This window comes from Lontra canadensis, unplaced genomic scaffold (assembly GCF_010015895.1).
Source record: "Lontra canadensis isolate GAN:19392208 unplaced genomic scaffold, GSC_riverotter_1.0 scaffold1, whole genome shotgun sequence".
Taxonomy (NCBI): domain Eukaryota; kingdom Metazoa; phylum Chordata; class Mammalia; order Carnivora; family Mustelidae; genus Lontra; species Lontra canadensis.
In genome coordinates this window covers 37,813,083-37,838,626 of record NW_022630995.1, presented here as the reverse complement: position 1 = coordinate 37,838,626, position 25,544 = coordinate 37,813,083, and the positions used below count along the sequence as shown (strand labels likewise).

The following is a 25,544-nucleotide window of genomic DNA, read 5'->3' as shown; positions in this document are numbered from 1 at the left end:
GTCCATTTTTTTTCTATATTTCATGGTCTCTATGTGTTCCCCTTCTTTTGCTGGCAAAGATTATTTCTTCAAGGCTACACGTTACCTGAAAAACTTCCTTATTCCATCTCTGCCCGTGAACTGTAACGGAGGCAAATGGGCAGTTTCCGGGAGAGACATCCTCTTGAAAACATGCCACAACCACGTGATACTGGCAATATTTGTTACCTAATAGCTAAAAATTTCCTACAAATTAAAAATTAGGCACATTTTTCTTTGATATCGATTATATAGAGGATGTATATTTCTTTTTTTCTTTTTTGAGTACAGTTGACACACAATGTTACATTAGTTTCAGGTATATGATTCAATGATTTGACAAGTTTATGCTATGTCCCCCGAAGTATAGTTACTATCTGTCCCATTACAACACTATTATGATAACACTGACTATTCCCTATGCTATGCCTTTAAAAACAAAAACAAAAACATTTATTTGAGAGAGAGAGAGAGAGAGAGAGAGCATGAGCATGAGGGACAGAGGGAGAGGGAGAGAGAATTCGGAGCAGACTCCATGCTGAGCACAGAACCTGACTCAGGGCTTGATGTCAAGAACATGAGGTCATGACCTGAGCAGAGACCAAAGTCAGATACCTAACTGACAGCACCACCTAGGTGCCCCCAACCCATGCTGTGCCTTTTAATCCCGTGATTATTCATTCTCTAACTGGAAGCCTGTACTTCCCACTCACTTTACCATTTTGCTCAATTCCCCCATTCCACCCCCTTCCCTCTGGCAACCACCAGTTCTCTGTATTTATAGGTCTGATTCTACTGTTTATTTATTCGTTGTTTTGTTTTCTTTTGTCTGAAGGACCTAGAGGATATTATGCTAAGGAAAATAAGCCAGGCTGGAAAGACAAATAACCGTGTGACAAAGAACATGTGCATTTTTTATGATGTAGAGAAAGCAGAATTTCAGATACATTGTTCTCGCTGCATGACATTTGGTCAAAATTCATTTCAGTAAAATTTAGTTCTGCAACTGAGTAGAAACCAAACTGGTAATAGCTGCTGGAAAGTAATCTATGTCTTAGAAAAAGCCAAATACGTCCCCTGACTCATTCCCAGTCTATTTTCCATTATGCTATTTGTACTGAAGAAACAATGCTTAATAGAACTAGTAGCCCGTTGACATTCTTCTACAATTAGAGTCTCCATAAATAATAAAATTATAAACATAATTACTATTGAAGGATTGACTAGAAAAGTGCCAGAAATTCCATGTCGTATAACTGACAATGCAAGTTACAGAAAGTAGAAACTACTTTTCTATTGTTTTTACTGTTACACTGAATTATAATAAACTTTAAAAAAATTAGCATAGTAAATGATGTATTCTTTTATATTAAATCACGATTTGTTTTTAGATACTCTTAACACATAGGTAACACTTTAGGCTTTCCAAAGTGTTCATGTATCTTATCGCATTTGATTCTCATTCAACTTTTCTGAGTTTTTTTTTTTTTTAAGTAATTTCTACACCCAGTGTCAGGCTTGAACTTATAACCCTGAGATCAAGAGTTGCATGCTCTATTGACTGAGCTCGCTAGGCATCCCCCCATACAACTTTCTAAAGTAGGAAGTATAGGTAATACGATTTCACTTTGTAAATGAGAACACTATGGCTCACAAAGTTTTGTGACAAGGTTAGGAAGCAAATGCCCTATAATTACAATTCAAGTCTCTTAACATGTAACATAGAATTCTATTTTCTATAATGAGACACTTCCAAGTAATGGTCATTATTATCATGATCACCACCACCATCACCATCATTACCACAGTAATGGTACATTTTCCAGTACCTTTCCTGGCTTCGTGTACCATCTTACCTTGTTAAACACAATTTTTCCTAAAACTTATTCCTTTGATAATTCCATGACATTGTTCTGTCCTTTTCTGGCAACATTTCTGAAGGTTCCTTCACACAAAGGGCCTCTTTTGATACACCGGTGCCTTAATGCTGATAATTCCATGCTCAGTACTCTAATGTTCTTACTTTCACACTACAACTGCATGATGTTATAGTCTCCAAAGACTAAAACCATGTTCCAAATAATGTGGTCTGTAGTGATGGGTATTTAGATCCCTTCTAGACAATATACCCTTGGGCACCTGACAACTAAAACTTAAGACATCCAAAACAGAATTCAGTGACCGCACCCCTATGTCATACCACCAGCAACCCCCTTCTATACTCCCTATCCTAATCTCTCACAAAGCATTCAAACCCAAGAAACAGAGGACTATATCCTGCTTTCTCAATAATACCATGATGCTAATTTCCTTTGGGAAGCATTCCCTAACCAGATAAAAGCTGAGATGGCAGGGCGCCTGGGTGGCTCAGTGGGTTAAAGCTCTGACTTCGGCTCGGGTCATGATCCCGCGGTCCTGGGATCGAGCCCCGCATCGGGCTCTCTGCTCAGCGGGGAGCCTGCTTCCCCCTCTCTCTCTGCCTGCCTCTCTGCCTGCTTGTGATCTCTGTCTCTGTCAAATAATAAATAAAATCTTTAAAAAAAAAAAAAGCTGAGATAGCCCTGCTGGGTTATTCAGTCGGTACTTGGCCACTAACAAAGTGTTTTGTTCATTTATAGTTTAAAAAGTTTCCTCAGTGTGTACTTTGAGTGAGTGAAAGCATAAGACATTGTCCTGTTATAGAGGATAACCCATATATGAAAAACTAAACAAGAAATGATACTTTGTTAAATGGGAGACATCGGTGTTGGAAGAGATGTCAATAGTCAACTAAATGAACCACTTGTCTGTGCCTGAAAGCTCTCCATACCCTTCCTGGCCCTTAGCAGTCATGTACCACACGCTGTGTTTGTAGCCTTAGAATTTAAATAGACTTCATACATTTGGATTTTCTGTTCCTTGTGCGGAAAGATAATGCTTAACAATCCTTCAAATTTTCCCCGGTAGATGCCTGGTAGATTCCTAATAGAAACTTACCAGTTGGTTTTCTCACTACAGAATGACAATATTAAAAGAAGTCAGAAAATTCATGCTTCATAGTGAATATCAAAGACTCATCAATTTCCAAGAGGATACTTCCATTTGACATGGACGAGGCTTACCTTCAACGTTTATACACATTTGGATTTAAAAAGATTTGACGGGGAATGGAAAGCGAATCATTTCAGCTAGACTATGATTTATGGACTTGTACTATTTTCGCTGGAATTTTCTTTTATTTTCCTAAGTCAGTTCATAGTGAATGCTGTAGCTTTCCAGGTTTGTATTTGCCAGAAGCAGTTGCATTTTGAACTATTCTATTCTAATGCAAATTTAATTCCAAAGCATCTGTCCTATGCAGCAATCTAAATTTAGAAACCCACAGGGATCTGCATTTGAGTTACAGCTTATATCTTAAAAGTATTTCTTCCCCATTGAGATCATTAAAACTTGATCACATACTATCTGGGTAATTTTAAAGATCTTTAATGCTTAAAACAAGACGTTAGCAACATAAAATTATTTATTCCGGAGCCTTACAGAAAGTATTCATTTATGGTTTACCTGTGATAGAGATGCTGAAGCTTAACTCAATACAAGAGATAATGATAACAAAAGACAGTCTAGTGAGATTAGCTATGACAAAGTCTAAATGGCAAATTAAATGAAGTTTTATTCTCCCTATTGTAAAGTCTCAATCATAATCCATGGGGTAGAAAAGAAATTTGAGGACTATTATCTTCCTTTTCAAGTTAGTTAACTCCTCATTACAATAATGGCAATGGCATAAAATGTTTCTAAGAAATAAAATGCTCCTTTTGAAGAACACAAAATTGATTTCTAAGTAGAGGCCATAGAAAATTTATTTACTCTCATATACTTTTATAAAAGTGAAGTATGCTACTTCATTACCTTAAATGAATGAGCAGAAATTAAGTGTTGGATGATTTTAAAATCCACTCCTACTTGTGATGCCAACATTTTAAATTGTTCAGATAAAATGAGAAAATTAAGGGAATGAAAACCCCTACACTACCCTAAGCCTTTAAACTTATTTGATAAAATTTTTGACTTAGCAAGGAGGTGTTGAAAATGTAATGTAAAAAACTATATGCTTGTGATTTGTTATATAAATCAGAAAAATTCAATTAATGAAGTGCAAGTCATGTATATATACAAACACATACACACACACACACACACACAGGAATAGAGATAGGGTCAGGTAGGCAGATAGTAACATCTGTGGCAACTAGACATCAGGTATGGAAAAACACAGAAAGTACTACTTTTTATCTTAACAAAATGTTAAAACATTAGCTATTTGTTACTGAGGAAAAAAATGTGGTTGCAACCAACTACCCTTGTTTCAAATTCTGTTAATTTCCACTTGCTCCCCAGGCTAAAGAAAGAAAATGTTAAGAAAGAAAAACCCTTCACATTATTCCTTTTCTGTCACGAAGAGCAATGTATTTCTGAGATGATTCCAGTTTTTCTGCTAACAAACTGACAGAGAAATCACATCTGATTTACTTTCATTCCTTTCCTTTTAGATCCCAATTTTAAGGAGCAGTGGATGTAATGAACGGAGCAATGACTCTGGAGTAGGTGGTCATTGTGATTGATTTAGGAGACATATGCCAAGACAGAGACAAAGTAGACGGAATATCTAACCAACCTAAAATCTATCACCAAATATATGCCAAAAGAAGTATTTATAAACTCCAGGTTACTGCAAGATACAATTATAGGGAAAACAAATCATGACCTAAGAAATTGATTTAAAAAAATAAACAACCGGCCGGAGTTGCTTTAAAATGACAATCTTAAATTCACACAGATGCAGAGCAAACCATAATGAAAGAGATTATTTTGCTTTGACAATCTGAATATAAATCAAGCTCTAATTAAAAAACATTTATAAAAATTTTATTGCCTAGAAGATTAAAAAAAAAGTTCTTAAAATATTTACTGCATCGACACTCCTATTTTTGACCAAAAATACATTAACTACTAATATGAAATGGTCCAATTAATCTATTTGCTATTGGTGTTACTCTAACACCTCACTTTTTTTTCCATGCAAAGAGAAATAATTTCCTGGTACAAAGAACTACAGAAACTATAATTACAATTTGGATACTCGTTTGGAAACCAGAGGAAGGGACAGGGCAGGGCACAGGCATGTGTTTTATGGCTCCCACCCCATCAGAGGAACGAAGGAGATGGGAGAGCAACACAAAAGTTTGCTGACATTTTACCCTAGAGAGTATTTCCTTCAAATCCCTGATCCTATCATTTGAGCCTGCTTTCCACTGCTTGGGCTCTCCAGTTTTTATACAGATATTTTGTCTACACCTTACGAATGCCTGATACTTTCACACCAGAAGGACACACTCCCAACCCCATGAAGAGGACATGCAGGAATACGCGGGCATCATGCTGACACCTAATCTTCTGACCCAGTTTCAGGCAGAGCCAGCGCAGTCCCCCACTCTACCATTTCTCTGGGTCCTTAAGCAACCTTAAGGATTCTATTCAGATGTGACTGCTCTCAACCAGCTCAATGTGTATGCTCTTGTTTTTTTCATCAAAGACCAAGGGCACTTAATAGTATTCTTGCATTGGTTATCCTTCTCGCCTACCTGCACGAAACTTTCTTTTATATCACAGCCTTTTTAAGATCTTATTCTTGTCTGTTTTCATTCATCTGGCCAATCCACTAGCATTCAAACAAGAGCTAAGGTACTATGTCTAGGTATGGGTTTCAAGTACTTTGTAACATGGTAAATTAGACACATTTCAGAAGAATACTTGGAAAAGGAAAAGAAAAATTCTCACCAGAAAAATTAAAATGTACCTGAAAAGATGATTTTCTAAAAGAAAAGAAACCATGAGAACCTATTATATATATTTCATAATGTGGACAGGTCTTGGTTCATAAGCTCGATACTATTTCTTCATCTCAGTGTCAACATGAAATAAAAGAATTTAGGAGCTAGAACAGATTTCACAGATTATCTGACTGGAAAATTCTCAACATTGGCACCTCTGATACTTGGAGCCAAATAATTCTTTGTGAAGAGCTGTCTTATGTTTTATAGGATGATTAACAGCATCTCCAGTCCCTACTCACTGAACACCAGAAACATCTAGTTGTGATTCCGAAATGTCTACAGACATTGCCAAACGTCCCCAGGGGAACAAAAAGAGAATCAACCTGAGAACTACTGCTCTACATCATGTCACATTTGTAGGAGTAGAGAAAATTTCTGCTGCAATCCCAAAGAGGTGTGGGTATGTGGTCAAAAACATATACAGTTATATTAAAGAATTTAAAATAAGATAATGGTTTCTAAAAGGCTAAATTTCTCCAGCAAGAAGAAAATACCTGTTTAGATGTAAAACGAGAATGACATATAAGTTGTGACACTGCTTGCTTCTGTCAAAATGCTCTCGGTAAGTATACGAGATACAGGACAGATATCTGAGATATAAAGGACACGTGATAGACTGAATGTTTGTGTTCCCCAGAATTCATATGTTGAAATCCTACCCCCTGGTGGGGCCTTTAGGAAGGGAATTGAGATTAGATGAGGTCAGTGGGTGGAGCGCTCCCAAAGGACTAGCATCCTAAGAGTCACAACGGAGCTTGCTGCCTTTCTTTGCTCTCCATCCTGTGAGGAGATAGAAGAAAGGGAGTCTGCATCCTGAAGATGGCTCTCAGAACTTGACCATGCTAGTGCCTTCATCTCAGACTTCCGGCCTCCAGACGGTGAGAAATCAACTTCTGCTATTCCAGTCTATCCTAGTGCTAGGACATTACCATGAAATCAGGAATGTATCAGATTAGCTGTGGTACAATTAAGAGCTTACTGATCTACGGCTATTAGCTGGAGAGCCTGAAATCCTTCTAAGCAGGTTTATAGCATTTAAGAGCTGTACATATATATAAAATTAGAAGACAGACCAATCTGTTCTCAAATCCAATATTTAGTAACTGTATGATCTAGGGCAAATTACTTCATTTCTGTGCACTTCTCTTTCCCCATTTGGAAATTTTAAAAAACTTGAAATGAGTTTTGTTAGGTACAGAGCTCAGTTAATGATATGTGATAAATAGATAGTAACAGTCATTATTAATATCAATTGCAAAAGCTGTAGTAAATTTTATCTTATAAAACTTAAATTCTTTGCTTTCGGAGTTGGCAGAAGATCTTTTCTCTAATTTGTCAGTTAATGACAACAGAAGAATCAGTTTGAACAAAAAGTTCTCTGATAGTTCACAAGGGTTCAGAGACTGGCTGGCATGTTTCCCTTGTCCTAGCAGACTTATTTAACCTTACATGTGTACATGTCTTCTCCTAACTGGATGGCAAGTATACTTATTGGAAGCATAACATTTTGTACTTCCTTTTTTCTTTTTCTTTTTTTTTTTTGCCCACAAATTACCCCAAAATAAGTGGGAATTACCAACAACCACTCAGTCTCAGAGCTTGTATAACTTGCACTTCTTGAATGCCCAGAGAACTTTCAAATGGAAACATAATTCAGGAAGAAGTATCACCATCTATTTAAAACTTAGAAAAACACATTAAGTACTGCAAAAGTCCTTTTAAAAATAGAAACCATTCATTATAAAAACCTTAACTTGGGACTGTCAAATTAGCCAACTATTAGCAGAATGCTACTTTCCAGGAAAGTCTGAATCTGGCACTTAGGACTCCTATCTATATATTCTCCTTCCAATCCTCCAATACTGCCTCAAGTGGATTCTGTATTTAGTTTCCCAATTTTTCTTTTACATTATTACATAGTACTTATGCCATGATCAGTATCCTTTAGCCACTTGAAGTTTCAATTGTAGTTGCAATGTGAAATAACAACACCTACCATTATAGTGTTTCATTGTATCAATGGTTAAGAATCTCTTCACCACAAGGTAAGCAGAGCCAGGCTCAGATAATGAACTCCACCGAAGCACCTGCTCCAACACATTTTCTGTGTAGTGAAGAGGACGTTCTGCAAAAAATAAAACCAAATCAAATTGAAAAAAAAAAATGATCAGTTTTTATAAATTTATAAAAATCCTTTAAAATAGATCTGTACGCAACAAAAAATATAACCACATCTTATGTTATACAATAACATGCTAGGACTACATATAAGAGACCTTAACACATAGAACACCATTAAGCATATGATGAAATTTAATTTATTGTATAAATGAATCTATGCAGGGACATCTGTTACTCAGCTTTTGGAAAAAAAAAAATCAGAGGTACTATCCTTTAGATAAAATCTCAGAAATAATGCTACCCTTTTGTAAAAGAAACCAGTTTCTTATACCATCTTCTTTTTAATTCAGGTAACATTCTGGTTTGCTTATGGAAAGCTATTTGCATATGCAAGTAATTAACTGTAAAAGGACTAGCAAAGTTAATTTTGTTCAGTAGTAAGTAATAACCTTTGTTTATCCCAACATGAGTAGCATGCTATAATTTCTGATCAATACCAATGAACAATTTAGAGCTGAAACTACCACAGTCAATTAATATGAATTTATAAAATATGCCTTCAACAGAGAATAGATGAAAAGAATCATAAAATACTACTAAGTCATTTATGTCCACTAGTGAAAATATCAATCAGAAATATGTGGCAATATCATATGTAACTATTGATACAATAGTCTAAAATCAAGAAGTTAATGACATCTTACAGACTTCTTGATAAATACTCATTCATATGTTTTGTTTTAGGCAATCCTCTTTTTAAGTATATCACAAATTTTTAGCATAGAGTGAAAAACACCTGGTTTTTACAATTACAATCAAAGCTTCATAGAAGGTTTTTTCCTGATCAAAATAGGGCAATCAGTTAATAAAATGTTACAGCAGAAACATATGCTCGGAAAAAAAGGAAATTCAAAACTTTTCACAGTACCCTGAGAATGGCATGATTGAAATGGCAAGAACATCAGCTTTAACACAAAGATGCTGATGTGGCCTTCTCAGGATCATAGCCATGTATAAGTCAATCCAACTCTTTCATCCCTTCCTAAGTACAAAGAGCACAGCATTCTGGCTGTTCATTTTCAGCTGAAGTAAGAATGCTAATGACAAACAAGAAAGAGCATGTCAAAAGCATCATACTCATATAGGAACCATGATATTTTAATTGGTGATAAAATCAAAAGTAAAATGACCAAATATATCACATCCTCCTTAATCCTGATCTCCCCTGCTATGACCACAGCATTCCAGAACTTATCAATCATCTTAGGTCCACAGAAAAAGAAAACAAATTTTTCTGATTCCAGTTTAAAGAAACAGATTCGTGCTTACTGTTCAGTATGAGAAAATGCAACCTGAATTCTATGCTTATTGGAGCAAGCCTACTCAGTATGATGATAGCAATTACCAAAAACCACACACACACAAAACAACAAAAATGAGCAAATAAGCCATACATCTTAAAGGCGAATCTGCCTTTTATTTACAAATATATCCTTTGTACACAGCAGACTGATAAGTACATAACAGATATTCAATAAATACTTAAGGAATAAAGTATCTCGTGAATTTCTCTGGTGGCCTATAATTAATAGAAAATATTTGTAAATAATCAGCAAACAAAATTCTTTGTAAAATAAGACAAAATCTTCTGTGCTTTATCAATTCCATTTTTCTTCAAGTAATTTTTTTTAAAAAAGATTTTATTTATTTGAGTAAGAGAGAGCAAGTGAGCATGAGCTGGGGGTAGGGGCAGAGGAAGAGAGAGATGCAAGAAGCCAGACGGGGTTAGATCCCAGGACCCTATCATAACCTGAACTGAAGACAAATGTTTAACCAACTGAGCCAGCCAGGCACCGCTAATTCCAGTAATTTTCTGAAAGGTTTGACAAAAATAATAATTTCCCACAAACTGCCCAAGTTATAAATTCGATTTTTGATTACTCCATAAATGATTGTCTTCTATTAATGGAGGCTATAATTAGATTAACTGTATTAAAAAAAAAAAACAACTAGTAATAGAATGAGCACTCTCTTTACATTTGGCATTACCTAATCCTTGGTTCTACTACTTGCAATCTCTGGGACACCACTGATACAATTAACAGTTGCCATTTCTGGAATAACTATGAATCAGATATTATATATAATCACTTTTAATCTGCTCAGCACACTTTATTAGGTATCATTCATATTTTACATGTAAAGAAACCCAAAGATCAGAGTCAACTTGCCTAAAGTCAAACCCTAGCTGGTTCAAGGGAAGAACAAAGATTTGAACCTCAAATCTACCTTACTTCTAAGCCCGATATTTTTAAATGCCACACTTCAGTTTTATTTTGGGAAACTGTGTAAAGTCCCACACAATGATCTTCTCACATGTAATTCGGGGAAAAAAGCATCAACTTGCTAAGATTTTTTTGAGGACCAAACAAGGTATCTTGCCTATCCTTGGTGAGAAGATGGTTAGGAAATAATACCAAGAAAGTTTCAACATCCAGCACTCAGGGAAACGGATGAACCCACAGCTGACTTAGAAATGAGAATTCCATTCCTAACTGGAAAACAGTATTTGGAGTGAAATAAAAGCTTTTTCTTTCTTACAAGATTAAATTGGTAATGAGACTTCTGAGTATCAGAACATTTGTATTAAAGAGGGTCACTACGACAAGCAGATACTACAGCTCTAAAGTGTTCTCAGTTATACTGAAATCACAGTATAACTGACACCATAGATACAGAAGTAAATACAAATTTGCCAAAAATTTGTCAAGTATGTTTTTCTCATCAGTATCACAGTATGAAATACTTCAGAAGAATGAAAATCCTGAAGATCCAAATTCCTACATAAAAGCAAGAGCTGAAGCATGAGATGAAAAGATAAGTATTTATTAGTCTCTCAAATGCTACCTTTATAAAATGGCATTAAAATCCACCTGAAGAGAGAGGAGGCAGGAACAAGTGAGACATTAAACACTGCTGGAATGTAAATTCCTACAAATAAATAAGTTTGTATTTATAGTTCCATTTGCAACCATCTGTCATGATAGATTATATGGGATGCACATCATCTGGCATTAGGGCATTACTAGAAATAAATAACTCAGTTGCATACTATCTATAGCTTAAATATTGCTGAAAATTCAGTGTAGTTACTTGAGAAGAAAAGGTTATGAAGAAGAAAAGGTTACTTGAGAACAAAAGGTTATTTAGCGAGGTAAATCACATTATCAATATCTGAAAATCAGGTTCAGAGAATAACCTGGCCTCCCTTGTTAAATAAAGAACTATTCATTTTCCACTCCAAATAACAGGTACTGTCCTTAAATTTCTGGCAGAAATGACACAGGATTTCCTGAAACAATAATGATTCCCTCAGTAGTTAAAACCCAAGAGCTATTCAAGTTTTGCTCTGTCCTGTCCACACTCAGAGGGTGAAAGCACTTTCCGTATTATCAGGAGACCGGCTGGAAAGAATCCTGATCAAAAATGAACAGATATTCTGCATCACAGTAACTATGAGGAAGAAATAAGAAAACACTTTGTGGTGCTGCTGCTGCTGAGAACAGAACTGCTTCACAAAGTTGAACTTCTCAGTCCAGAAGCCTACTTAAACGAGGCCCCTGGGGTGGTTTTTTATTTGTTTATTTACTTTTTTTCAGCAGGTGAAGGCACTGAAGATATGGGATTACATCTGCAGAGGACAGCTTCAGTTTTAAGATGAAACATTATAATAAGAGCATACCTGAGAGGGTTAGCTCTAGATGAAGGCAGTACCTTCTCCTACAGCGGGTTTCAGCTTGTCTTAGTGATTGACACCAGGGGTTAAGTATGCTTGCATCTTTCAAAGAATGACACAAAGAATGACTTTTCTTTATCCAGTACAAATTTCAAATGTCCCATCAGACATTCATTTAGAGGGAAAACCAATTCATAAATTGAGCCTAGAATCTAACAACTTTACATATAAATTCTCAAAATATTTATATGGTTTTAATATGTCATTTTTCCATCAATCTGACTACCATAAAAGCAAAACAAGATGACTCTTTGTCAGAACCTAATCTCTGATGTGACAGTATTGGAAGATAGGGCATTTTGGAGGTCGTGGGCACAGAGCCCTCATGAGTGGGGTTAGTGCCCTTTTAAAATAAATGAGACCCCAAAGAGCTCCCTTCCACCATGTGAGAACACAGGGAAAAGACAGCCTTCAATGAAGCTGGAAGCAGGCTCTCACCAGACACTGAATCTGCTGTCACCTTGATCTTGTGAAACTTCCCAGCCTCCAGAACTGTGAAAAATAATTTCTACTGTTTATAAGCCCCCAGTCTACAGAATGGTTAGAACAGCCCAAATGGACTAAGACAGTAATGATGCCGATGATACAGGAGTCACAAACGGACATGCTTCGGTCTGCGCTGTAGTTGTCGCATCCATGGTAATCCCATTATCTATGTTCATTATTCTCAGCCATCTAGGAGCGTCTGAGCATTTACACAATATATATTTTCCTGTCGTTTTTATATAATTAGGGAAATATATTAATTTGTTTAAAAGTAAGTATAATAGGAGTGCCTGGGTGGCTCAGTCATTAAGCTTAAGCCTCTGCCTTCAGCTCAGGTCATGATCCCAGCATCTTAGGATGGGGCCCCCCATCCGGCTCCCTCCTCAGTAGGTAGTCTGCTTCTCCCTCTCCCACTCTCCCTGCGTCTATTGCCTCGCTCCATGTGTTTCTCCTGTCAAAAAAATAAATAAATAAAATCTTAAAAAAAAAAAAAAAGTAAGTATGATAAATTATCTCAGAAGGGTAAAGGGAACATTACAAAATAATTATTATAAAAAAGGGGCACTGGATAAGTTAGGGTAGAAAACTATTGCTTTAAAATTTACTGACACCTAAAATAAAATCCAGCACTTCTGATTCACTTACTTACCTATTTACCTATCTAGCTATCTATTTATTTTTGGTTACTTTGTTACTTGGGGGAATTTATATTTACATTTGAAAAAGCAGCAATTACCTGCTGACATTCTTCCTATCAGCTACAATCTTGTGACTACCAACGCCTTCACTTTTATCTTCTTTTTATATTTCATTTTCTCTTCCCTGCAAGTTACTAGAAATAAAGCTTTTAACATTTCAGAAGGTCAGGCGGAGCACACAGGTTCCCATCTGCTTCAGTAAGCCAGCACAATCACAGGCGCCTCTGCTGCTCTTCCAGCATCGCTCCCTTAGGAGCAGTAAAAATGATCCTAGCTTTCTCTTCCAGTGAGTTCTACTTAATGAGTGGACAAATATTAAAACTATGCCAAATCTGAATTCTTAACTCCATCAAATGTCTTTTTTCTTGGTGTGTGGGGTGTTCCTTTGATTACATATTTAGACATTTGTGAATCCAAACAACTTGGTCTCCTAAGTTTTTTTAATATTCTCATTAAAACTTGTTTTTAATTGAACCAAAGACCAGAAAAAACAACCAATCCAATGTTCTATTTGTGATGTACTAATTGTCATATGCAAGTTGATACTCAGTCACTTTTCAGAGTAAGCAACCCTTCATTTTCCAAGAGAACTCCAGCAATGATGTTTCCAGATATACTGAAATCTCTCTTCTAGCTATATAGAATTCCTATCTATCCTCATTCATTCTTCTCGCTCCTCAGTCAGGAACGCCAATGCCCAAAGGCACAGAGCTCCAATGATGTGACACAGGGATCTGCTTTGACTCAATCCTTGAGAGAGTTAAGAGTAGTGGGGAGAGGATGGTTACCCCCAAATCCATGACTGATGATTCTGCTGTGGATCTCCTAATAAAAACAACAGGAACAGAAGCATATAGTAAACAATCAGCTGTCTAAGAGCTAAACTGGGCCATGAGATCTAGTGATTCCTAATCTGTAAGCAGAAATCACTCCATGTACCTTCCACATTTTGATACGTCTAATACAAAGAGCAACAGTCCAAGTCGCTCAAGTTCAGAATGCACCTATTTTTGTTCCACCTTAGTTAACAAGATATTTGTGGGGTATATTCCACATCAATGCATTATACTAGAGGTAGTGACAGATATAAGAGTCTAAAAAACATGGTAAATGTCCTAAAAAAAATAGGATCTAACAGAACCAGATATATACACATTACTATTCTACAGTAATTCTGACTGATAATGTGCAGTATTATAGATGATAAACTAGTATTCAGAAAAAGCTCAGTGAGAAGAACTAGGTTCATCTAAACATCATCATGGAGAAAAGGTTATTTGGGGTTATTTGAATACTGAAGGATAGGCAATGAGGAAATTAGGAAAGGGTTTCAAACAATGGAACAATATGATTTTATTTGTAATTTTAGAAAGATACTTTTGGCAGTAAGAGTTATCTTTTACTCACAAATATGATGAAGCTAATGACCTACCCCCTTTCCCTAAAATGAGACAACAAAAAAGCAAAAGCCTGAACCATCCATATACCTACAATAATGCAAAGACTGTGCTTCACTTGTTCAGTAGATTTTAATCATCTGGCAAATATGTCCAAGGCACTACGCCAGACACCAGAGATAGAAAAAAGAAAGATCCCCCTTCCTTCCAAGGAGCTCCCAAGAGATAAATATAAATCCATGTGATGGGCACTGTAAGATGAGACAAAGTGCAAAGGAACCCTTAGTATGGGTTTTAAAGGAGGTCAACTGTTGGCCCAGATGGGGGAAAATAAAGACACATTGGGGAAACACCGGCTCATGAAGGTGAGTACAAAGAAGGAAGGGATTATCTATAAAAGAACATGTTAAATAAGAAAAGATGAAAAAGGAGATTGGGTCAGTAGAAACCTACCACTAAAGGGATAGACCAAAAAGAACTGACAAATGAGATAAAATGATTAGAAAGCCAGGTTGGAGAATCCATGCAGTGTCAAAAACAGAGTGAAGACCTTCAAAAGGAAAGGGAATCATAATTAACAATAAACTCTACAGAAAGGACAAGTAAAGCCTGAACCAAATCAAGTGGGCTTGGAAGCTGGGTTGAGGGGGGCATTCATAGTGAACATCCACTAGACCATCTCCTGTAAATGGAGTGACTGAGTATGGGGAGACACAATGTGAACCAACACCAAAGCATGGGAGTCATGGACTCTTGACAATGACTATTTGAAAATTTACTTTTTAATATAAATTAGATTTTTAAAGAATCATGCACTGTAAAAAGATATGAAAACATCAAGATGAACTAATGAAAGACAAAGTATCGGACATCCCATTTCATTCTAACATTGACTGCAAAACTCCTGATGATACACGATGGGGTATTTTGACGTTGAATTTTAATTTTTATCTTGAGCTTGCAGGTGGCAAGATTTTACTTTTGGCAGTTTGACAACTATACTTGAAAGGGTCCCAAGACCTTAGTAGGTATCAGCTAGACAGATGGTCAAGGTACAAAGACATTCTGCATCTTTCTTTTTTTTTTTTCCTCCTAGAGGTCTTTACAACCAAATAGTGTCATTAGAATGTAAAGCTTATTCAGCATTTGACTACTGGGGTAGTCAAGGTGTTTTAAAAGCTCTCTCCATCCTTCCGTCTCTGAGATAAAAGATGACAAAATATCTGATCCACTCCACTGAAGACAGACAGAGGACAGGGAAAAACACAAAAAACAAACAAACAAAAAAAAAAAACAAAAAGCTTCCACTCGGCTTAAAACAAATTGTTTTTTAAAATATTAATCTTTTAAATCAACATTCTCTGTTTTTGTTAAAAGAGTAGTATACAGGAATGAGGTGGGTGGCCATTTAAAATATGGTTACAAATCAAACTGCTTGTCCTTATAAACAAAGGCCTATTTCATAAAGCAGCAACATAGATGCCTAATGTTTTGCACTGTATTTTTATAGTCAAGAAAATAATTATCAAGATGAGTAAAATCATAGGAGGGCACTCTCAAGTGGCAATAACATATTAACACATGCACAGAGGTAGAAGGGAATTCAAAATGAGATGTTAATCTTTAAAAAACACGTCTGTAATGACTTGTCACAAAAATAGCACTTCCTCACACTGTAAGGCATTTAAGAATCTTAGCATGAAAATCACTTACCTAGCTCTTCATTTTCAATGACTTCAAATGTGGCCCAGATATCACCTTTCATAGGAATTATATTTTTTATTGCTAATATATCATTAGTTAATTCCTCTGCTTCCATCACAGGAGATATCTATAAGAGAGGCAAAATTCCTTCAAGAATGTATGTCACACACAGAAGTCACCTAATGACAGCACCAAGAGTACTCACCCCATCTACCAACTTATGATGCTCTAAGTTTCTTACTTAGTATGCTTACCTAGCTTCTCTAAGCACATAGAAAAACAGCCTGTTCAGTTCTTCTCCATGAACTAGAATACATTTTAATGTGAGTGCAAAAAGATATTACAGTAAAGACATAATCAGGAAGAATTTTTTTTTTTTTCCTCACTTAGTGAGCCATTAGATCACTCAAGGAAGGATTCACCAGACAATGAATCTAATGGTATTCCAGGACTAAAAATTTTTACTCATCAGTTCAGTAATCAAGAGTTCACAGCGGTTTGGTTTATCCGGTCTGGGCCCTGAATTATACACAATCGACTGCTGTCTACCATGCCAAAAAGCTCCAGGGTTTTAGTGGGCTGTGGTGTGCCCTGTCGTGCCAGTGACAGATGGTGGGATATGGGACCAAGCTGGAGCCGGGATTTCAGGGCAGAGGGCAGAGTCTCTGTGCCAGCCGTGCCAGCCCTGGGGCCAGTTCCACAAGAGTCCCAAAGCCTCAGGCCATGGCATAACCACACCATCTTCTTCAGGGACTTTAGGGAATTCTGACTGGTTTCTTTCTTTCTTTTTTTTTTTTTTTTAACCATTCTTAAAGGCATACTAGACAAAAGCAAGTGACTTTCTTCAATATGAATTTAGTTCTAATGCTAAACAAACAGAAGATGTTTTAAACATTGGGATACTGCAACTGCAACCTAGTTTGCACATTTTCAGTGAAAGTATGGCCCTATTTAAACATTTCTTCAAAAAGGAATGTGCTCATTACCATTTCTCCTGTCCAGTACCAATCATAAGCAAAAGCATTCGCACTTATATAAGTAACATAAAACACACTTTCTTACAGTTAGCATCTACAGTCTCTCTTCTGGACTTTGTGGAATGTGTAGCATTCTTCAGAATGTATGAATGATACAATAAAGTCTACTGGTTTCTATTTTTAAAAGCCAAATGAAATATAATCTTCAAAGAATAAAAACCTCACTATCTGGGAAAATTGGAAAACTTTTAGTAGTAGAAACACTGGATGAAGCATTTCAATAATGCTGCTCACCTGAATGGCTTTAACATTTTTTTAAGAAGCATAACCCTTTCTTAAAATAATAAATTACTAAGACACTAAACTGTGAAGGAGGTTGACCAAGGAACGGAAAACCGGAACTCCATTCCTTATCCCAGAAGACTCCCAAGGACAGGGAACCCCCAGAACTACTAGAACTACCCAAAGCATGCTTTGGAAATTATTACTCCAAGGAATATACAAATCAGTATGATGATCATCAAGTTAGGAATATGATGGTCAAAGTATGTGTTCTGGCTTTAACACTTATTTAATTCCCAGTTTGTATTCATGTGAACTTGAGACATTACTTGCTTCACCAGCCTCTTGGGGCAGAGGTAATGACCAGCTGAAATAAATATAACTGAAGAGTTTTCTAAAGTCTGAAGCATGAAAAAAGTGTTAATGATTATTTTTACATCGTTTTTGTTAAGTTTTTAAAGAAAATTTGGAGGGGCGCCTGGGTGGCTCAGTTGTTAAGCATCTGCCTGTGGCTCAGGTCATGATCCCAGGGTCCTGGGATGCAGCCTGCGCCAGGCTCCCTGCTCAGCGGGAAGCCTGCTTCTCCTTCTCCCACTCCCCCTGCTTGTATTCCCTTTCTCGCTCTCTCTGTCAAATAAATAAATAAATAAAATCATTAAAAAAATAAAAATAAAAAAATTAAGAGAATTTGGAGTTGTTAAAGGTGAAACTGACAGTCCTTTATATACATATACTTAAATAAGAATTTTGCTCAATTTTAGTAATTTGTATTATGGTCTTGCCAGTAAGATAAAATTAAAATGAGCTACTAAAGAGTGTGTAGGTGGAGCTAAGTCATGTGCTTTGAATACCTCTTCTAGCATTAGTGATGAACTTGTGCTGATTATCTGTACTACTTCCTTGTGTCCCCTATTACCAGCATACCACGTTCAGCATAAGAAATTTGATGTGGCCAATGAGTGGCAAGGCTCCTGCTCTTAGGGACTTATGACTGTAGTATTTCACTCCATGTTGCAAGTGAGTTAACCACTGCCACAGAGACACAATATGGAATCATTAAAAAATATAAGTGAATATTACAACGTATTTAACAAAACTAAAGTCCAGAAAGATATGACTCTATTTAAACATTGGACTTTAGATGGCAGAATGTCTTCCTCACACAGAGAATGTAGTCTTAACTGAGTAGGAATCTGAATTATCACTGTTACCCTCCCTAAGGCTGATGAAACACAGAAGGGGAGAACAAGAAGGACACTTTTAATTCAGAAAAAGAAAAAAAAAAAAAAAAGATTTATATTCTCAAAAAAGACAAGTTCTCCAATATTCAAATCAATTGGAAGATAGGAAGTTAGTCTAGAATACAAGAGTGGAAGACCATTAATAAATAATAAAAATAATATAGGACCAGTAGTATCGATTATTTATTAAACACTTATGTGCCAAGCAATTGTTTTATAAGCAGTATCCTGTTGAGGACTCACATTAATGATATGATGTAAATACTTTAATTTTCCTCATTTTATAGGTGAGATGATTGCAACTCAGAGTAAGTTAACTTGCCTAATGCTAAGATACTACAAAGGGGAGGAACAAGTATTTGAGGTCAGGTTTTTTCCTAGAACCTACAGAAAATCTTAACCATAACTAAAGCACCTAAGATGTTTTCTTTCCAAATGACTAAAACATGGACTTTCTGGAGGATACTGGAATAAAATGTCAATCCTATCAATCAGTCATCTTTTTAACTGGACAGGTAAAATATGAGAAATAATGGAAAATTCAAGATATACAAATTAATGCATATTAATACTTGCAACTTCCAAAAGTACTCTTTACATACATCTTTAGGACTCACCCGAATTATAATACTGCAGTCAGGTTCCTTCCTTTCTACATACACTTCAATTAACAAATCTCCAGCCTGGGAAACCTAGAAAGGGGCAAATGTGAAAACAGCAAATATAAGTATGACACTTAAGACACAAAGCCAAATATTTCACAATAGTGAAATGAGCCTGTTGATAACATGATAATACCCATTTTCCAGATGCAGCTGAGAAGGAATCTACACAAATGGCCATTTTTTTTTTCATCTCTTAATCAAGAGTTTAATGTCCTGAATACTCTTATATTCTTAGTAAAATAATGAATCTGGCTACAATGAGAAGGAATATGCTGACGTCAACAACAGAGGTTGTAAGAGCCATCGCCATGTGTGTTAATAGGATAAACAAAATGAGAAGTGAAAATGATCCACATGTAACTTGCTCTAAGCTACAGTGTGGGTACAATAACAATAATAAAAAGGGAAAAAAGGTGTTGCTAAATTTTCAGAGATACGTCCAAAAACTGACATTTGAGGATAAATTAGCTTGGAGCTATATTAAAACTAAAAATAGAGAAAATATATTTAGCAAAGAAAAAAAAGTGAAGTGACAGAATAAAGTAGATGAAAAGAGAAGTTTTTATTTTAATTATTGTTAGCCAACCATTTAGTGTTCCAATATTTGGGTCACTATTATATCCCAGCAGACATATTAAGTGAAGAAGAGACAATCCAGAAAATAAAAACCATAAGATATTGCAATGTACATTGACAGTATAATGTGGAAAAGGGTAACGAAAAACCACATGAATCTATGAAAAATATTTTGAGTAGCTTTATTCAGAAACTGCCTTAAGTTACGTAACCACTTAGAAATAGTATCTCCCAATTTTAAAAAAATGATCGTATTGGAGAAACAATCATCCCGAAGATAAATTTGCCTAAAAATAAAACCTGATGAAGAAATTAGTGAGGAAAACATTAAAAATGTACTTTGAGGAAGTTCTTAATTATACTGGCAGTAGAGACTTAGGAAAGCTTATTTCCAATTTTTCTTCCTCACTTTCGATGCTACACAAAAATTCAAGGGAAGAAAAGATACAGTTGATATTTCTACTTTTCACTGTGTTTGCATAAACAACTCTCCAGGAAGGACACATTTTAAAAATTAAAAACACAAACACAAAGGACTCATAGAGAGAAGCCAAAACAAGAATAACTAGGAAATTCAAACGGGGATAAGACATGGAGACTGTCAGAAAAAAACACCATAGCAGAATTTTCAATGGATTAGAGAAAAACAGGTTTCTCCAAAGTCTTCCACTTTTCTGGTCCAATTACTCTGTTTTGTAGACAATTCTTTTCTTCTACTTATGGGCTCAATTAAAAAGCAGCCAAGACTCATTATTGTAATATGAATATAAAAGAAAAATGCAGAAGGACACTCATACTTTATCTAATAACAACATGGGTTATGCTGCCAGAGATTATCCCTTGGACTCACACAACCCTTTATTTCATGACTGAAACTCCCTACAAAGCAGTAATTCAAGAGAAATGATAAAAAGCTAGGTTTTTTAGTGTTATGGTTAAAAGCTGCATTAATACTTAGGGTCAAAATGGAGGAGATGCTTTATCACAGTACTAGTACTCAGGGACCTTGGGTACTAGAAATGAAGCTTTTCCTTCCCTCCTTGCTATGGAATGGTAGCTGCATGACTTCTCTAATATTTCAGGAATGAGGTAAATTTAGAGTCAACTAATAAGGAAGCATTTGCCTCATTCTCTGAGTATATCTATAAACAGGATATATTTGACCTATGGATATTATTTATTTACATTGGTATCCTGAATCCAATATAATTCAAAGTGATTAGAGGAACATTAAATATGAATTTTAAGAAAGTCTAACGAAGGTTCATCAAACAAGGCAAGGTATGTTGGAAAACTGCTGCGCAACCTGAACACACGAATCCAATACAATGCAACCGAAGCAAGCAAAAGAAGATTTAGAAAATAGTAAATTTAAGATATAAATCAGCATATATGACAAATATGACATTAGAAACATTCCACTAATATAATCATCTGAGAGCATGCAGAGCAAAAGCGTAGAAGAAATAATTTATATTTTCAAAAATCAGAATGGAAACAATCATTATAGAGCTGAGTTTTCCATTTACTCTAGTATCTTTTTGGCTTTAAAGGCTTCCTTTGAAATCCACTGGCATTTTTAATAGCGCATTTGTAAGTAAAATTGATTTTACAAAGGGCATTAATAAGATTAATAACGATTTTTCCCTCTGTATTTTGAAAAATTTATTTTAACATACTTTGGCATTTCGCATATAAGCAACATGCTGCAGAATTATGCAACTATTTTATCTAGGTTTTTTTTTCCCCCATTACTTTTACTTTGCTTCATATAGGAACTTAAAAATAAATACAACAAACATCTTTACTTACAACAGAAGTTTTTGTTTTTTGTGATTTTTTTTTTTTAATTCTTTGGAGATCTAACTAATACTACTCACTTGAGTGTCTTTCCACTTGGTAATAAAGCTATTTTCTATGTCCATTTGTTTGACTTGGTCTTCTTTAACCTGTTTAAAATATAATTTGGGATATTCTAATAAAATACAAGGAGTTATGGTACTCATCCTCACATAACTCTTCAGGAATTTAAAGACCAACAATTTAAAAATAAATGAGAATGGCCATCTTAATCAGCATGGGCCCACACAGCTAGGGCAGAAATAAAGCCAACATAACAGAGCCTCATAAAGTTCAGAGCGTTTTATGATGACATCACTTCAAGCTGTGGATTCCAGCAACGGAAGCTATATCACTAAGCAATTCAATAAGCAAGGGGCTGATGAATGATTTGCTAGAGTTTATGTAGGTTGAGAGACAAGACTCATGTCTCAAACTGAAATGCTCATTAAGTGCATACGAAATTTCTACCACTTCAAGTTGGAATTAGCAAAACTATGAAGATAACCATTTGATTTTTTATTTATGTAACAGTACAAAAATAGAAAATAAAGAGAGCACATAAAGCCACACATTTTGTCCCCGAATTCTTTCATTTTTCAGCATCAGAATTATTGCGAAGAAGCTGCTGTTGATCAAAAACAGTGGACACATATAGAAAGAAAATTAAAAAGAGATCAAAGAGCAAAGAGAACCCAACAACTTTGGTGTCCTTTCCTACATAAATTAAGATACAAACTGTGTTTTTATTTTATTAAAAGAGTTTCTTTCTCTTGGCTAAGGAATCTTGTGATCACTTACATTAAGAATGTAAGAAGTCTACATATAATAACCTACTACATTAACCCACTTGATTTCAACTAACATATCCATAACCCTGGAAAACAAGAAGTCTTATACAGCCCTATTTAAGAGTGCCCCAAAGGTTAAATGACAGCCATGCCAGTGGTAATTAAGATGCCAGTGGAAATTAGGTGAACGGAACTGGACCTCTGACTCAGATCCATTACATTCAAATTCTGGGCTTACTCCCTCTATTTTTACTTCTTTCAACTAAGAAATCATTCTTATTCCGACAGTTTTCTGATGAAACATGAATATACTGACTTCATAAAATAGCAAATTGAAAGTCCAATAATTAGAACAGGTAACTTAGTAAAAACCACCTGATAATTATTTCAGGTTTTTTTTTTTTTTTTTAATTTCTAACTAAGACACAATTAAAAGAAAACACTAAAATGCATTCAATTACAAAATTTATCAGCCTGGTATTTATTTCCAAATTTGTGAAATTCATAATTTCACACCTCTGAGTAGACACACTTACTGCATGCACATACTGAAAAAGAAAAACAAAAAAACAGAAACATCATAAATTGAAATATTCTGTTGAAAAGATACCAGAGGGCTTTCAAAGCAGCCAAATTTAAATGAATGGCTATAGCTTAAAAGGTTAGTTGTATCTAATGTATTAAAAATCATATAATTATCCTTTATTTTTAGATATTCATAAAGACTTGATTATCAACATCCTAAAATGTATTTTTAAATCTGCCAACAGTAATAGCAAAACTATTTTAACAAGATCAGGATATAAAATATTTACCTCAAATATCTCAACATAATTATTAATTAAGTCCTCGATTACATTCACTTCTTCACTAGTTTGTCCCTTAGTTTGAAACAAACAGGATGAAAAGACCAACGCCAAATTATGCGCATTCATGTGATTGATTTCTGAGCATTTCTGAACCCTGTTAGAGAAAAGCACAGCTCATTACCACACACTTCTTTTTGAAAATTTCATAGAACTTTAGTCACAATACCCATTTATCATTATTTAGCACACACATACTGAAGGTCTCTGATTTAACAGGTATGGTGGTGATTTAAAGAAAAATGTGGTTCTTTTTTCTAAGTAGTTTACAGTCTAGTTAAGAACATAAGAAAAAAACTAAAAGAAGATACGATTACAAGTTACAAAGCAGTACTTGTTGGCTGATTGGAGGAGGGACCCTCTATATTCTAATAATTCCAGATAATGGTGCAACCTGCAGCTAAGGCATAAAGATGTGCTTGCACAGTAGCAGAAAATGACCAGAGGGACTGAAGCATAAATGAAAGAGGGACTAGGGGGCAGTAGGTAAGCAGGGAACAAGGCAGGAAAGGTGAATTGGGAGGCATTTAGAAGAGAGTTCCAAATTCAAGGTTCTTCAAGGCTAAGCTGAGTTTTCCAGGAAGGGCAATCAGGTGAGAGAACACTCGGCACCATGTGTTTGTATGGTTGTTCAAAATTGGATATTCTCTCTCAAGAAGCAAACACTTAACTTAAAAATACAATTAGACTTTTCTTGGATATTATTAAGAACAGCTTTTTGCAATGAACAGACGCAAACAGAGGAGTCAACTCTCCCCATGAAGAGGCTACAACATGTGGGTTTTACAGAGAGCCCTCAAAGTTCCGTGATCTTTGAACAACACAATTGGAACTGTGTGGGTCCACTTCCGCATGGATTCTTTTCCATAAATACAGTACAGTAGTATAAATATGTTTCGTGACTTCAATAACCTTGACTGTAAGAATACATTATGTAACACGTCTGTCACATATAGTGCATGTTAACTGACTATGTATGTTACTGGTAAGGCTTCTGGTCAACAGTGGGTGATTAGTAGTTAAGTTCAGAGGTGGGGAGTCAGAAGTTATACGTGGATTTTCAACTGCGTCTGGGAGCAGTGCCCCTAAATCCTGCATTGTTCAAGGGTAAAGTATATTCACAAACATTGAGTGTAAAGTGATTTGAATAATACTACATGTGTTTGGAGGAAATTTACATTGATAAAAATGCACAGATGATAACTATAAGTGATACACACATGGAGGTATCTGTTGATATGTGTCACTGACTATATACAATAGGACTCTGCTTGACTGTCTAATTACATCTGTAAATTTTAAAATATATACTAAAAAAGGGAGACCAGTTGTATCAAAGGAATAAAACAAGACTAAGTTAGGTACCCCTGTCTATAAAAAGCAGATTCTTGTAGTTACAAAAAAGAGTAAAGGTGACAGGAATATATATATATGATGATATAAGAAACTCGGAATAAAATACCAAACTGCACAGCAGAGACAGAGCAAGTATAATCATCATATGTGATTTATAAGATGCAAAAGGAATGGCAAGTTAATGGGGGGTAATAATAACTGTGGACATCCCTCTCAAAACCACTTCTGTACTTTTATCACACTAAATTATAACATCTGGAAAATTTATCTGCAGGTCTGCCTGTGCTACTAGAATCGAAGCATCACCCCATCAGGGACTCTTGCTTTAATCACCCTGGAGCGTGTAATAAATATCTGGTGAATGGAATTAAGTAAATGTTAGTCATGGAGGAAGCGATCTGTTATCCTGGGCAGGGATGGAATTAAATGCTAAATCAATCTGACCTTATCCAAATCGACCTCTCAAACTTCTGACAACTCTATCACACGTTCCTGCCTTCTGTGAGACTTCCTTCTGCCATAGAATACCTCTTTGCTAGTCTTTACCTCTCTCCTCTTCCATTTCTGCAGCTGCCTTCGTTTCTGGCATAAAGTCCACACTAGGATATTTTCCTCCCCTTCCTTTATTTCTCTGCCCCACACTCTGTCATTTCCAAGTGCTCCCAGTCTGCTCACTGAGTCTCTTCTCACTCAGGCATTCTCATTAACAAGGGAATGGTTTCCTGATTCGTTTCTCAGCATCTACTCCAATCTCTTCCCAGTCAATCCCATTCATGGGTTATTGTCCTTAAGCGGATTTGATCACTCTTTATTACCTAAAGGAATAAAATCTAAATGTTTTTACATGACCACCTG

At 35.7% G+C, this 25,544-nt stretch overlaps 1 protein-coding gene across 6 annotated transcripts in view; it reads right to left on the bottom strand.

Moving 5' to 3' along the window:
* The window catches only part of ARAP2 (ArfGAP with RhoGAP domain, ankyrin repeat and PH domain 2), a 183,974-nt gene that overhangs the window by 35,018 nt on the left and 123,412 nt on the right, over positions 1 to 25,544 (bottom strand). For 4 of the 6 annotated variants that reach the window (XM_032853582.1, XM_032853617.1, XM_032853589.1 and 1 more), the window contains exons 23-27: positions 23,283 to 23,430; positions 21,718 to 21,786; positions 19,214 to 19,288; positions 16,106 to 16,223; positions 7,891 to 8,019 (exon numbers count right to left, since the gene is read on the bottom strand). In XM_032853582.1, coding sequence (XP_032709473.1) covers positions 7,891 to 8,019; positions 16,106 to 16,223; positions 19,214 to 19,288; positions 21,718 to 21,786; positions 23,283 to 23,430 — 539 coding nt within the window. The remainder of the gene's footprint in view (positions 1 to 7,890; positions 8,020 to 16,105; positions 16,224 to 19,213; positions 19,289 to 21,717; positions 21,787 to 23,282; positions 23,431 to 25,544) is intronic. The other 2 variants (XM_032853611.1, XM_032853605.1) reach the window with 2 other exon arrangements.